Consider the following 15799-nt stretch of genomic DNA (forward strand, 5'->3'; position numbering starts at 1 on the left):
CTTTAACTTTAATGAATATAATTTCAAATTCTTTTAACATATATTAAAAATCAAGTGTTTAATTTTTTTGTCTAAGTAGTTACCTCTCATGTCATAAATTTTTGACATCTTACTATCTTCAGTGAGTTGTCGTCATATCAAAGTTACATATTATTCCATTCATATGATAGGTAAATTCTTATAACCAACTAGACATAGTAATTTTTTACACCACAAATTATGTCAAAAGAACATTCTTCAACTCTCACCACCTACCTGATATTTTCCTCCAAATAAGTCAAACACCAATGGAGTCAAGATCATCTCCTTCAAAATATCAATTTCAATACACCACTTAAACATCCTCAACATAATATTTCTTTCCTAAAAATAACTATATTTACAACATACTACATGTTTTTATATCATAGCTAAATCATCATACATATACCTCCAAGTCAAATTAAATGCTAATAACATTACATTATAATAATATTCAAACTCAATATATAAATCAAATATATCAAAACAAAATATAAACCAATCTGTAGCCTTAGAAACATTCAAAACCTTATTTTCTTAATGTTTAGAAAACTCTATCTCACTACTTGGCTCACGTAACAAACAAAAACACATGTTACACTTAGTTCAGTTAGTTTTTTTTTTTTCTCGCTTATCCAAAGGTGTTAGTATACCCAATGAATTTTGACTCACCCAAAACTAACCATTGGAGAATTTTATAAAAACAGTTTTATTAAATGAAAATTTACTCGTCCAACGACAACTAACTTTTCAATTAAATGAATTTTCTTAGAGAGGATTCGGCTCAACAAATGACCAAACCACTGGAAATCTTATTTAAAAGCTCATCATAAGTTTTGACTTGCCCAACAACTAAATCTCTCGGATTTTTAATTAATTAAATTTTTCTCAGCGAGAGGTGGTTTGTCTTACAACTCTTCATAACTCAAAAAATCAACAAAATGTATCAAGTATATTAGTTCAAACTAAGTTTTTCTCTTTATTTCTTATACCTAAATGATATATTTGGTTTTAAAATAACATCAATTTGAACTGATTAAACTCAATTGATTTATTATGACTTTTCAATACATAACCTAACACAAATCATTAGTCATACATCAATCAAGCAAACACACAAAACTTGCATAAATAAATAAAAAATAGTGATCAAGTAATTTCCACATTCAGAAAGTTTAGCCTAAGGTATTATAAAAAAAAGCTAAATTATTTTCCTTTAGTTGTTAAGACTTTTTGGCTAAAACTTGAAATCCAAAAAACCATTACCCATTAGGCTCACAACAAAGTTACATTTGTACATAAAAGACTTTAATAAATGATCAAAACATACATTTATGATTATGGACTAAGAGAGATTTATCTTTATAAAGAGGCCACATGCAAGATCCCGTAATTCACATACATGTAAAATTATGATTAGACATACTTGTTTTGTTCTCCACCGAGATTCAAGCTTTGATCTATCAAAGGGTTACTGGATTTTTCAAGAATATAGAGATCAGAGAAGATGAAGAGAAGAAAAACTGATTTTCTTATAAAATGAAGTTTGAATAATTATTTTCTTTTTTATTTATAAGCTTCATGTTTTAATAATAAAACATGCATCTTTCATTTCAACTATACTTCTACTCTTAAATAATAATTTCTTTACATGAAAACAAATAAATACCTTACGTAAAAAGATTCAAAAACACATGAAAGTTAAAAGTAAATGCATCTACAACATCAACATCATCAAAGATAATTATTGAATATATTGAAAAATTATGCATGAGACTAATCTTTCTTATGTTGAATATACATATAGAGTACTCTATTTATAATAGAAGAAATATGGGTTAAGCTCAAAATACAAATAAGGAATAACAAACTGACTAAAGATAAAAGATAAAGATAATATATTTAACATTCTCCTTCAAGTCGTAAGTACCAAGCTTGTTACTAATATAATTCACAAAGACTTAGTGAAAATATATGTTTTTACACTCGAGTGACATCAAATTGTTAATGATTTTCAAAGATAACATAGAAGACAAAATACCAATCCAGAAAATTTGAGAGGTTGCTCCATATAAATCTCTTCTTGTAAACCTTCGTTGAGGAATGCATTGTTGATATCCAATTGGTAAAGAGGTCATTGTTGAAAGCCACCACGACTATAAATAAACTAACAAAAGCCATATTTTCCATGGGAGAAAAATCATATATGGACGAGTCAAACGCAATGATAATAAAAGGAAGATCAAAAGAGACAGGAACAGAAGAAGTCATGGATGAACAGGAGAAAGAAACCTTAAAAATCAAATATTCTCCTATCAAGGCTCCTGTAAAAGTAAAAAGAACAACATTGATGCTCTAAATAGTTGCTTGAGAGGAGACGGGAGGTGCGACCACGCACAACGAATTTAAAAGAGGGAAAAAATGACCTTAACACTCTAAATTGTTGCCTAAAAGGAGACGAAACGTGTCACACACACAATGGAAAATAAAGCATATTCTTAACTTCAAAAGGTGTTGAAAGCGCGTAGGATCTCCTTTAAAGGTGTTGTTGACGACACGGTGGTCGACTGTCCGAGACGATCAAAATCGTGTGATCGTCGATTGAAACTGGAACTCCGATAGTGACAGTGGTAGATGACGACGATAAATGATGGTGCCATCAATAACAGTAGATGATGGTGTCATCGATAGAGGTAGATGGCGTCATCGCCAGTAGCATATGTAGTGGTAGTGGTAATAAATTTTTTTTGCTAAAATAACCAGACTTTAGATGTCATGTTAAATATAGTAAAACACTATATATGAGATTAATCTCTTTTGTGTCGAATATATATATAAGATACTTTATTTATAATGAAAAAAATACGAGCTAAACTCAAAATACAAATAAAATAATAATAACAAAGTAATTAAAAATAAAAAAATAATTATCAAAACACGTTCTCATCTAAGTTTTCATATAACTCTTCAAATCCAACCTAAACTAATATATATATATATATATATATATATATATATATATATATATATATATATATATATATAAACTCTTTCTCTATTTCAAGATTATTTAAATTTAATTTTTTTTCCATAAAATTACCAACAACATTAAATATGTTTGTCATTAAAAATAAAATTAGAAATATATATTTGATTAATTAAAAGTTAGGATTGTCAAGTCAAACTTTAAAAAGTTAAATAATATTTATTTTAAGAGAAAATAATAATTAATATGTTACGTTATGCGTTATAGATACAGAAATTCTCTAAGTTAAATAGTTGGAATAAATTAGTTGTACAATTAAATTTGAGAACATTAGTGCATTTATAAGTTTTTTTTAAAGGTGAAACTATTATCATTTTGAATCATTAATAAATTTTTTTGGGTAAAGTTTAGAACATTGGTAATTTTTATAAATTTTGGTTGATACTTAATTCCATCACTTCAAGAAAATTATACGAGATGGATAAGGTGATTATCTTTTAATGTGTAGACTTTCTTTTCCATGGCCTTTCATGACTAGGAGAAGAAATCAATGACGAATGAAAAAGAAAAAGAAAAATATTATATTGAATAGGTTGAACTTAACTTAGTCTAAAATTTAAAGAAAATGTGATTTGACAATGAAAACAACAAGTGGGGACATGAATTTATAATTGCCACATCTCCACTAATTATTTCCCTCTACATATTTAAACTGCCATGTGCACGATCTCTATTTCTAAAGTTTGCTTTTTCTTTTATTTTATTTTCCTATCAAAATGGTCCTTTTAAATTTCAAACAAAAATCAAAAGTGAAAATTCTTTAGTAATAAAATATATCATTAAAATTTTTTATACTTTGTCTTGTCATTTAGCTACAAATGATTGCACGATTTAAGATTATTAATTTTTTATAATATCTGTTTTACAAATTAAATTGAATGTTATTTTATCACTTAATAAAACTCATTTAATGTGTCAATGGTAATATTTTATTTTAAGAAGATATAATTATTAAAAGAAAATTATAGTTGTCTTATAAAGTAATTATAACATCATATATGTATATATATATATATATATATATATATATATATATATATATATATATATATATATATATATATATATATATATATATATATATATGGGTTTGTTANATATATATATATATATATATATATGGGTTTGTTAAGACGCGTACGTCTGTATGTTTTAACAATATGTACCGGATTATAGTAGACAAAAATATCCTCATTTATCATGAACTCTAAGTTTTAAAGTCAAGGATATTTAAATAATTTTCATTCTCAAAACTAAAAAAAAAAAAAGAAGAAACCCCCAAACCCATACTCACCTCCCTCATTCCTCTCAACCCTTTCTCTTTCATCCCTCTCAACTCCTTCATAGCTTTTACCTTGTTTTATCCTCACGTTTAATGTGTTTTCTAGTTTTCTTGTGTTTTATTTAGTATATGTTTGTTTTTACCTCTAATCTCTTTATTTGAGTGTGTGAAATAAATGAATAGGAAGCAATTCTAATGGAGGAAAACAAGCAAGAACTCAAGGAAACATGTTTTGGGACAATAAAAGATCAATTTGAAGCAAATACCCATGTTGGGCGCCTTTGGAATTGCACAAGAGCCTGAATTTTAGAATGTTGTCAAAATTGTCAGGTCCGGGTCCCCCAAAAGGGGGCTAGGTGCCCTTTCGTGCTGTTTCCACCTTAATTTTGGCGCCCAGGTGCCCCTAAAGCGGCCTCGGCGCCCTTTTCTGTTGTGTTTCCATTTCAATGTGGCGCCTAGGCGCCCCAGAAGGGGGTTGGGCGCCCTTTTTTGCTGATGTGTCAAAATGAGTTATTTAAACATGGGTCTCGCGATTTTTTGGGATCCTTCTCCTCTTACACTTCATTCTTCATCTAGAGAGATTAGGAGAGGCCCTTGGAGGCTATTTGGGGTGTTGGGAAGCTCTCTCACTCATCCTTGGGTCTTCAAGCTTCATCAATGGTGATTTTGCCCCTTTTGGGTTGAGAAAGAAGATGGGTCACAAATTGGAGATGGAGATGCGAAGGGGAGGCGCAAATGGAGCATGGAGCAGCTGTTAAGAACCTTGGGAAAGGCTTTGCATCTTCTCTTTGGTTCCAATTTCTTCCTTATCTCTTCAATTTTGTGAACCCTAAGTTCTCCACCATGGAGAGTTTCCTAATTGTTGAGATTAGATGTAATAAACTGAATCTTGTGTATTTTGTGATGTTAATGCATATGCTTTTCCATTTCAATGTTAGTATTTGATTTTTATGCTTAATGCTTGCTTTGGATTGCTCACCCATGCATGAATTATGGTTCTTGATGTATTGGAAAATATGACTTGAACTTAGAATTGAAATTGAACACTTAATTGATGGAATTGAGTTGTTTGTAAATGCATGAGAATGAAGTGGATAAACTCTAGTCTTGACAAATTGTAAATACACTATGTTAAATTCCTTGCACACCAACTGTTTGATAAAATACCAAAAAGAGTTTTTTGTGCACTTTGATGTCTAATTGAGTTATAAAAGAAAGAGTTATCATGTGTTGCACAAGTCCCTTGGGAGAGAACGATATTTATCACTTGCTACGCTACGATTGGTGCACTTGCTACGCTGCGATTGGTGCACTTGTTGTTAGTTTTGCAGCCAACATGGTACCGTGAAGAAAGGTATTATTGACATCCATTTGCCGTAAAGACCAGCCACGGGACAAGGCGATACACAACACCAGTTTTATTGTTTGTGGCTTCACTACAGGACTGAAGGTATCCGAATAATCAAGACCGAGTCGCTGGTGGAACCCTTTTGCAACTAGTCGAGCTTTATACCGGGCAATGGAACCATCAGTGTTGCGTTTGAGGCGAAAGACCCATTTATTTCCAAGTACCATTAGCAAGCAGGGCATTAAATTCTTCAAACATGACAGATTTCCATTCTTGGTGTTTAAGTGCCTGAGTTACACAAGAGGGTTCAATAGGATCTAAAAGAGGAAATTTAGAAGTAAGATGAACTTGTTTGTGCTTGTATATGTCATTCTTGGAGCGAGTAACCATGGGATGTGAAGGGAAAGGTGGAGCAACGATCGACGCTTCTACTGCAGCAGACAGAACTGAGGAACCCGTGGACAAGTCAGATGAGGATGACGTTGTGGTGGGGTTTAGTATGGGCACGATTTCAGTGGAGACGAGAATGGAGGGTGGAGAAGGTGATGGGGGCCTGGTGGGCTTATGTAGTTCATGAATTAAAGCTAAAGGAAGATTGGGGTTGTAAGGGGGATGAGGCTGGCACGAAGTGGGAGATTGGGAAGATGAATAGGGAAAGACAATTTCTACAAATTAGACATGACGTGAGGTGTAGTATTTTTTAGAAGAAGGATTATAACAAATGTATGCACTCTGGGTTGGACTGTAACTAAGAAAGACACATGGTTGAGACTTTGGAAGTAATTTACTAGTGGTGTAGGGAACAAGCCGAGGAAAACAGAGACACCCAAAGGTATGGAGTTTATGATAGTTGGGGAGGCATTGGAATAGGATTTGAAGAGGAGTTTTCATTTGGAGGCCAGGAATGGGCATACGATTTATACGGTAAGCTGCAGTTTGAAAGGCATGACAACTAGAAGGAAAGAGGTAAGGAAGCATGATGAAGAAGACACTTAGCAGTTTCGGTTAAGTGACAATGTTTACGTTCAGCAAGACCATTGTGTTCTAGGGTGTGAGGAGGAGTTGTGAGATGGGAGATACCATTGGCTTGAAGAAAATTTCTTAATTTAAGAAATTCACCATCATTGTCAAAATAAAGAGTTTTAATTTTGAAATTCAATTTATTTTCAACAAGAGATTTAAAAATGGGAAAATTGTAGAGACATCAGATTTGTGTTTCATGGGGTAAAGCCAAACATATTTGGAAAATAAATCAATGAAGATAACATAATAAGATAATCCTTTTATTGATGAGACAGACGCAGGACACCAAACATCAGAATAAAGAATCTCAAGTGGTGTAGACTAGATAAACTAGACTTATGGAACGGTAATCTATGACTTTTATTTTGGAGACAATCTGGACATGACGACGGCAAAGAGGAGGTAGAGTGAGTGAGGTGGTTGGCTTTGAGGATGTAGTGAAGGATCCAAGAGGTTGGATGACCGAGACGATGATGCCAAAGGTGTAGAGTGGGTTGTGGACAAGCATTATGACTTTGTGGAGGAGAGGGTAGTGACCTTAACTTGTACAAGTTATCTTCATTTAGTTTGTGCAGCAGAATCGCCCCTGTTTGAAGATCCTTAACATCAAAGTGCCAAAGGAAAAATTCAGCAGATACATCATTAGTTTGGCATAATTGAGAAATAGATAGAAGATTACGAGAAACAATGGGGACATGCAAAATGTTGGAGAGTTGAAGCAAATGAGAATTGGTGGAAATGTGCGTAGAACCAAGATGGGTGATGGGTACATTTGCCACCATCAGTTGATCGGTGCCTGCATATTCATTGAAGATGGAAAGAAAGCCCATGTCATTAGTGACATGATGGGAGGCACCAGAGTTGACAAGCCACGCTGACTTATTAGGCGTGATAGCGGTCACGGAGTGTGCCTCTGGACGAGTGGGATAACCATGCAGACGATAACAGATTTTGGCTGTGTGACCCCCGACGATCACAGTATTGACAGGTTAGAACCATGAGGGAAGAAGAACGGCGTGAGTGTGGAGGAGATGAGGGGCGACGGAAAGGAGGATGAGCAATTTTGGTCGGGGGAAGGAATCACGAGGAAACCACTTTCCACGGGTGGCAGAAGAGGAAAACTTGTTAACGTGATTTGCAATAAGTGGAGCAACTGGATGATGACGATCATCACGCTGAATAAAGGTGTGGAAATCCACTAATTTGTCAAATAACTCATCAAAGGACAGTGGTGAGTCGCGTACACGGATGGAGGCATTGAACTCACGAAATGAAGGACTTGGACCGTTCAAGGTAGCAATGACTAAATCAAGATCATCGACAAGGTGGCCAATCAAGGCAAGTTCATCTACGAGAAACCGAATGGACCGAAGATATTCACTGATAGAAGAGTTGCCTTTTGTAATGGAAGCAAGTCTCTCCTTTAGGGACATGATGCGGGTACGAGAACGATTGGCATAGGCCTTTATAAGCCTTGTCCATGCATCAATAGAGGAGGTTGCAGAAGACATAACGACTTAAGCTTCTGGTCCGCAAGAGCCAAAAAGAGCGAGATAGACATAGTGGTCTTGTCGAATCCAATGGGAATGGTCAGGATTGGTGGTAACAACATCATCGGTGCTGATAGTGGCAGGAGGACAGGGAGTCGTCCCTATGACATAACCAATAGTGTCGTTGGCGACAAGGAGGTGATGAACCTATTTGAACCATGTAGGGTAATTGTCAGCAGTCAACTTGATTGGAAGGGTTGATGATGTAGGAAATTCAATTAGGGTTTTGGAAGCAATGGAGGAGGCCATGGAAGAAGAGGGATCGAATTGCAATTATGCAGAAGGCAAATCTGATACCATATAGAAGAACAAAAGTTTTATTGAGAGTTGTTGTCTTTTCATAATTTACAGAGTCATTATTTATTCACAACAGTGGAGAATAACAAGACTTATAAATTAGGAAACAATAAAGCTGACAGAGAGAAATATTAGGTGGACAATAACTAAGACCTATAAATCAGGAAATAATAAACTAATAGAGAGAAATATTCGGAACAATATTTTATTGATTACAATCAGGAACGGACTGCGACGTGAGTACTCCAATAATCATAACCCTGCAAAACCAATCTAACATCAACCAAAAATGCCAAAATCAACCAATAATCAGACTATACACAATTCAATTACTCAAGTCACCTCAAATAAAATTTCAAATCATGCAGCATATCGACATTCCAACATACAATCATTAAAACGATTCAAAACTACTAATTCAACTCAACAATGCAAAATTCATCAGACAACTAAATTTCATAAAATAATTATCATACAAGCCTATAATCAATGATTATGATTTCCCTATCACTTAAAATCAAAGTAATAAGATCATATAGCACTCAAAACTTGTCCAAATGACCAAGTTGGTATTCTTAGCACAATGATTGATTCAAAAACATGTTTAAACATCACATTGAATACTAATTTTGCTCAATTTGGCTAACGACTTAATCCATTAAATCAAACTAGTTTTAACCAAAGTCTAAATAGAAATTCAACATACCAAGTGACCAAAATTCAACAACACATTTAACTAACCAGATCCAAAAATTCATAATCTCATACCACTAACACCAAGTTCATTAAACAAGCAATCACCACAAAATTTCACTTGTTATACCACAAATTCTATACCAATTTCCAACATATCAAATGAAATTGTATCATATACCTTAAACAATTTTTTTCAATAATGAAATCAATGCAAACATAAAAACAAATCAATCACAATTGACAATCCATGCACACATAAATCAAATTATAGTAAAACTTAAGAACAATGGTATTTAGTTTCCCTTATCTTTTAGAAACTCAAACAGCTCTACAGAACCTAAATCGCTCTCACATATTACAAAACTCTATATGTATCTACAAACCACAAAATCATGATCAGAGTGCGTCGTTAGGATCACTGATCAGTAAAAAGTCTTATAGAAGACCCAGACAACACATGCAAAACATAGTTGGCTCACATGTAAGGGAATCAAAATAGACCAAAGAGCAAAATCTAACTTACTCTTTTTCAAAAACTAATCAAATAGACTTGAAGATCTCGTCTCAAGAATCGCTCAAGCTTTAATCTTTAGATGAACAAGGAGTGAAAACTCCTAGAGAGAAGTTAAATAACTCTAAAAAAATGATTTTTAGAGAGATTGTATGTTTTAAAATCATGAAACTCGTCCATAGCAAAATTATTTATATTAAAACTTTTTAATATTAAAGTTGTTAAATCTCACTATTTTTAAATCACAACCACTTCTAAAATGTTATTTTCTGAGGTTTTACAATGGCCTTGGGGAGTGATGCCTTGGGGACTCTTTACACCGTTTTTCGATTTCTATCCAGGTAATGGGACGTCATGGCACCCTTATATGGTTGATTAAGAAAGTGGCTCAGTTATGGAAATGACAGTAGGTCATAGAACTTCTCGATCCTAGATAAGTAAAAATAAGTGACTTAGATTTGATTTTTCTAATTGAAATTATGCTTACTGAATACGATTTTTTATACTAAAATTGTGTTTAATAGGAACTATTTCTATTTATTTTTTAGTATTGAAATCGTGTATATATTAAACATGATTTACAAATTGTGAAAAATAAAAAATTAAAATCATATTTGTGAAATGTAACTTCTTCAAAACGAGGTAGCTCTTCTTAATACAACTTAACCAATTTTATATTTGTCTACAATTTGTTCATTTTGATACTTGAATGGTAAATTTCTTGCAAAGTTAAGAAATAGAAAAGAAGAAAAAGATAGAGTTAAAAATTGTAGTGAATTTGCATTTTATATAAATAAACAAATAAATGAAAAAATTATAAATGAATTTTAATAATGACCCCAAGTAATTAAGTTTTATTTCAAATTAGTTCATATCTCTTAAAACAAATCACCTCATTCTTGTCAAATTAATTTGCCACTTATTATCTTCTCTAATAATATTTCAATTGAAGGAAACACAGTATTAAAAGTTTTTGGACAAGGATGTAACCCTGCAAGTTAAACACAATCTCCATAAATGTACAAAGGATCATTTAACCTTACAAATCCAAGAAAAACAAACAAATAACAATCATACAAACATGTAAATAAAAGTCATATGTTTAATGACATCATAATTATGCTATGCTTCACCTTAATAGATTATGGCTATAACTGTTTATGGTAAATAAATTTGATAAAAAGTTAGTTATTTTTAAATAATTTGTATATAAATAGAAAATTCTATGTGTTTATTCAAGGATAAAAAACAAGTTAGTATTTTTAATTTTAAGTATTGTTTTCTCCCTTCTATCACATCCGCTTTTATAAGAAAGCAATTTCAAGTAGTTGTAACAAAAATAGAAAATCATATCTTTCTTTGTTTCGATTTTTTAAGAAAACTTATCCAACAAGAAAAAAAAAGTCATAATAAATAACTTCTTTCATTTCGGATTTAAGAATAAAAAAAAATTGATTTAGTTTGTTTTAATTAAATAATACAATTTAAAAATAAAGAATAAAAATAAAAAAATTTCACTAAATAAGTTATTATATTGTTGAACTCCTTTACTTTTTTTCCTTCTTTTATTTCTTTTTAATAAATTTTCATATGATAAATAATATATGTATTTTGAATATCAATCTACCTAAGATTGCAATATCCATTCTGATGAACTTTATAGGGAATTATGATATCATAGAAAATAAGTTTATTTAATTTATTTTTACAAAATTAATTCATAAAATGAAGATTTATTTTTTCAATTTTATATTGAAATGGTTAAAAAAAGAACAGAACAAGTGCAAAATTCTGAAGTGTGAACTTAAATTGGAAAGTAATTTTCCTCCTACCCCTTGAATGGTAATGTAAAAAGAAATTGGTCAAACAAACGTGTTGGTGACTTTTGACATAGTAGTTCTAGCATGATGATATTTTAATAATTTTTTTTAACACTTTTTTCACATCAAATCATGTGTTATTATTTTATTAATTTATATATTTGAAACGGGATCAATAAGAAACTATTACATAAACAATTTGAAAAAAAATTATAAAAAAAAAATAGTTAAAGATACGTTTTCCATAATTTGTACCAAATAATGCTTCTAAATCAACATTTTAGTGTCGAGAAGCAGCATGTGCTGACTCTTGAAAAGGGAGTAACCTTTCTTGCTAGCTGAACCAATTGAAACGGAAACAAAAGACACAAAACAAGAGACAGAACAACAATATTAAAACCATATAGCTTTCTGTTTAGGTTGGAAATTTCACACCTGCTTTATCTAGCATCTTACTTAACATTTTCTTGGGCAAGTAAAAGAACCTGAAAAGGACACAAAACTAATCTAATTAACTTTTTTAACATAAACGTAATCGAGTAAGTTCAAATAACTAAGATAAAAATGGATTTGCTTACATGCACACCATAAAAGGATGGGTGGTAGCAGCAAAACTAGAAAAAAATGCTAAATGACGGTGGCATAGACTCTTAGACAGATGAAAATTTCACCTAACACAACCCGAATCTGTACTATAACTTCAGTGCATTACCCCACTACTTTTTTTCCTAACATGCTTCAAATTTCTACACTTCATGATGTTCATCTATTAATTTAAACCATCCCTTGAGGTTTAGTTCACCAACTTTTCTTTTTCTTGTGAAATCCATGGCCAAGACTAGGTGGTTGTGCCATCTTCTGCTGAGGTTCTTGGCTTTTGCAGCAACACTTTCTGCAGTCATTATGATGGCTACTACCCATGACAGAACTACCATCTTCACAGTCTCCTTTGAAGCTAAATACACCAATTCCCCTGCCTTCAAGTAAGTGTCTTCTACTGACTATAATTCATAACTGTTAATCATTTTTGGTGAAGAAAATGATGTTGAAAACTGATAAAATGATGTTCTACTTAGGTACTTCGTGATTGCATACTCTGTTATCACTGTCTATGGATTTTTTGTCCTCTTTCTTCCTGCAAAAAGCTTGCTCTGGCAACTTGTGGTGGCCTTGGATTTGGTAAATGTCCTAAACCCTCCTCTTTCTTTCTGTTATCTGTGTCTCAATACATACATCACACTACTGTGATTAATCCATACTAGCTAACCCATAATAATAAGGGACATATTTTGCTAACATAATTATAGATATTATTTGATAAACATATATAATTTTATGTAAATTTAATCTTGACATCTTATGATATGTATTTATATATTGGTGACTTGATAAATAAAAGACACAATAGGTTTTCTTTTAGTAAAACTTATCAGATTTCATAATTTAATACATCGCGAAGTCTAAGACCGTTTATTCTTTTTCCATTTACTAAGAAGTTTTTTAAAACCAAAACTATAATAAAATGACATGTTCTAAAGTGGACTCCTTACTATATCACTTAACAAATTTAAAAATATATTAACTGAACTAAATAACATAATATGATTAATGTAATTAATAAGACTAAATCTTTTTATTTCAAATTTTCAAAAGAATTACTAATTTTTAACTTTCAGATGAATCATTCATCATTGATTGTCAATGATCTATTTTTTTCAATTTCCAAGATTTGTTTCTACGAAAACCAAGATCAAAAACATTTAAAATAAAAAATAAAATTATTTAATTTGAATCGTTCTAAATAGTCATGAAATGATTATTGGGACATTTTTTTTTAAAATGCTCCTATTATACCCTTAAATAAAATTAAGATATGAGTAAATATATTAGAAAAATGATATTTTAACACCAATTTTTGACACCATTTTGACACTACACACGTGTCAAAATGTGGTTGGACGATTTAAAATTAAAAAAAAACTAAGACAATAACATATTTGGAAGAGAAAAACCAAAGTTTTTTTTTTTAATTTAAAATCGTCCAACCACATTTTGACACGTATGCAGTGTCAAAATGGTGTCAAAAAATTAGTGTTAAAATATCATTTTCCAATATATTATATATTATTAGTGTTGTAATATGAGCACTTTATAGATGAGTGAAATTCTAAGTAGAGTTATATTAATGGTTGGTTTATGGGTAGGTGTTCACCATGTTACTTGTCTCAAGCCTATCTGCAGCTGTTGCTATAGCTCAGGTGGGGAAGAAAGGAAACAGTTATGCAGGTTGGCTACCAATATGTGATTCAGTTCCCAAATATTGTGATGGAGCAACAAGAGCTTTAATAGCTGGTTTCATTGCAATGATTATATACATAATTCTTCTTTTGCATTCCATTCATACCATCATAGACCCTCTCCTCTTGAGAAAAACTTGAACACTTTTTCACGATTAGCATGTTAGAATAGAATTTCTGGTCATTTCTTGTTCAACCAACATTTTCATTCTCCCTTCCCTTCTTTCTTGTAATAATCCCTTTAGCTCAAATATATTTTTAAATTTTCATTAGTGAGATTTTGGCAGTTTTAATTTCTCTCTATCTTATATTCATTAATTTTTTAATAGATCCTGATATGTTAATAATTTTTTTAATAACTTTTTGATAATACGATATATATTATCACTCTATTGATTTATTTGAATTTATTTAAAAAAAATATTTAAAATGGATGAATCACAAATTAAGAAGTTGTTAAAAAAATTGTTAAAATCTATTTTTCCTTTCTTATTTGATGGAATGCATGCAAGTGTAATAATACCTACACGTTAGTTTCGTGGTGGGAAATCAATGTCTTCAGCTACACTCATAAATAAAAGTATAAAATTTAAATAGAAATAGATTATAAGTTTAATATAATTCGATGCCTCCAAATCTACGTCTGCAAATACATATTAAAGTCTTCAATAACATTCAACTATCGAAGTCTTGTGTATCAATTAAAAAAAAGTAAAGTTTGATACAACTCTAAGATCAATTAAGATATATAATACGAAAACAGTGTTGAAACTAATTTTGTTATTATCCATATTCTTTAATGTTAAAAGTTTTTATGTTTTATTTTCGCATGAATGATTAAAGCATTAAAAAAATATTGTAGAAGTATATTAATAATATTTTGTTTGTTTTTACTTTTTAATATTTATTATCATTTTCTGAAAATTGTATTATGTATAACTTAAGAGAGAAAATGACAACTGGGCGTTGACACAGAGCCACACATTTTAGCCTTCAATAATTATTGACAATTAATCTCGGACCTTTTGATTAGTTTTTTAATAAGATTTCTTCTTCCAATTGCATTTTTATTTATTTATAAAAGAACTTAAAATACTATTTGAAAAATGATTTTCTAATCAACACGTGTTAATCATAAATATGGATGAAATCTTATTCGGTAGGTAATCTTTCAAGATCTTTTGATTTAATGATAAGCTCCTAAATAATTGCGAGTAGGTGCAGGAAAAGTGTTTCTTGATTTAAGTATATATTAATTTTTAATTTTTTATGGATTTGTCATAATTTTTCTATCATGTCTTTGTCATTGTTCACCCTAGCCGTAGGCACGTAATTCGTAATCAGTTTGGTAGCGTTATTAACTAATATTAGATAAATAAAATTGAATAAAATAGATAATAATAATCATATTTGAAGGAAGCTATAATTATATATATATATATATATATATATATATATATATATATATAATTCAAATTAAATCTTTATTGAGTATTAAATTGTACAAGAGACTTAAATAATTTATAAATAAAGAGTTAAACTATAAATAAGTTTCATTATAGAATTTATTACATAAAACAAAACATGGTTCATCTTTCTAAAAGTTTTTCCATTTTTACTGGCTTTTTTTTAGCTTTTTACATTTTCATCTATTTTTCAATCAAACATTACTATGAAGATCATGACCACGGCGAACTCTACGCAACCATTTAATTGAAATTACAATTAAAATAAATTTTTTCTTAAGTTTTTTTTAAGAAATTATAATTGTTCGTCTTGTATATTTGAGATTGGCAAGTCACATCTATCTCAGTTTCCTTCAATTTGGTTTTATGTATGTTTGCAGTCTTAAGGATAGGTTTAGGTCATTAATTTGAAGTTCTTTTGTGCAGATTAAGTCATCATTAG

At 30.8% G+C, this 15799-nt stretch overlaps 1 protein-coding gene across 1 annotated transcript; it reads left to right on the forward strand.

Annotated features, from left to right (window-relative positions):
- Positions 1 to 12119: 12119 nt before the first annotated feature.
- On the forward strand, positions 12120 to 14170 carry LOC106755987 (CASP-like protein 1C1). Its single transcript, XM_014638224.2, has 3 exons — positions 12120 to 12577; positions 12671 to 12773; positions 13799 to 14170. Exons 1-3 carry the CDS (start codon positions 12423 to 12425, stop codon positions 14030 to 14032), a joined length of 492 nt encoding a protein of 163 aa, XP_014493710.1. The 5' UTR covers positions 12120 to 12422; the 3' UTR covers positions 14033 to 14170.
- The last annotated feature ends 1629 nt before the right edge of the window (positions 14171 to 15799 follow it).

Source organism: Vigna radiata, chromosome 2 (assembly GCF_000741045.1).
Source record: "Vigna radiata var. radiata cultivar VC1973A chromosome 2, Vradiata_ver6, whole genome shotgun sequence".
Taxonomy (NCBI): domain Eukaryota; kingdom Viridiplantae; phylum Streptophyta; class Magnoliopsida; order Fabales; family Fabaceae; genus Vigna; species Vigna radiata.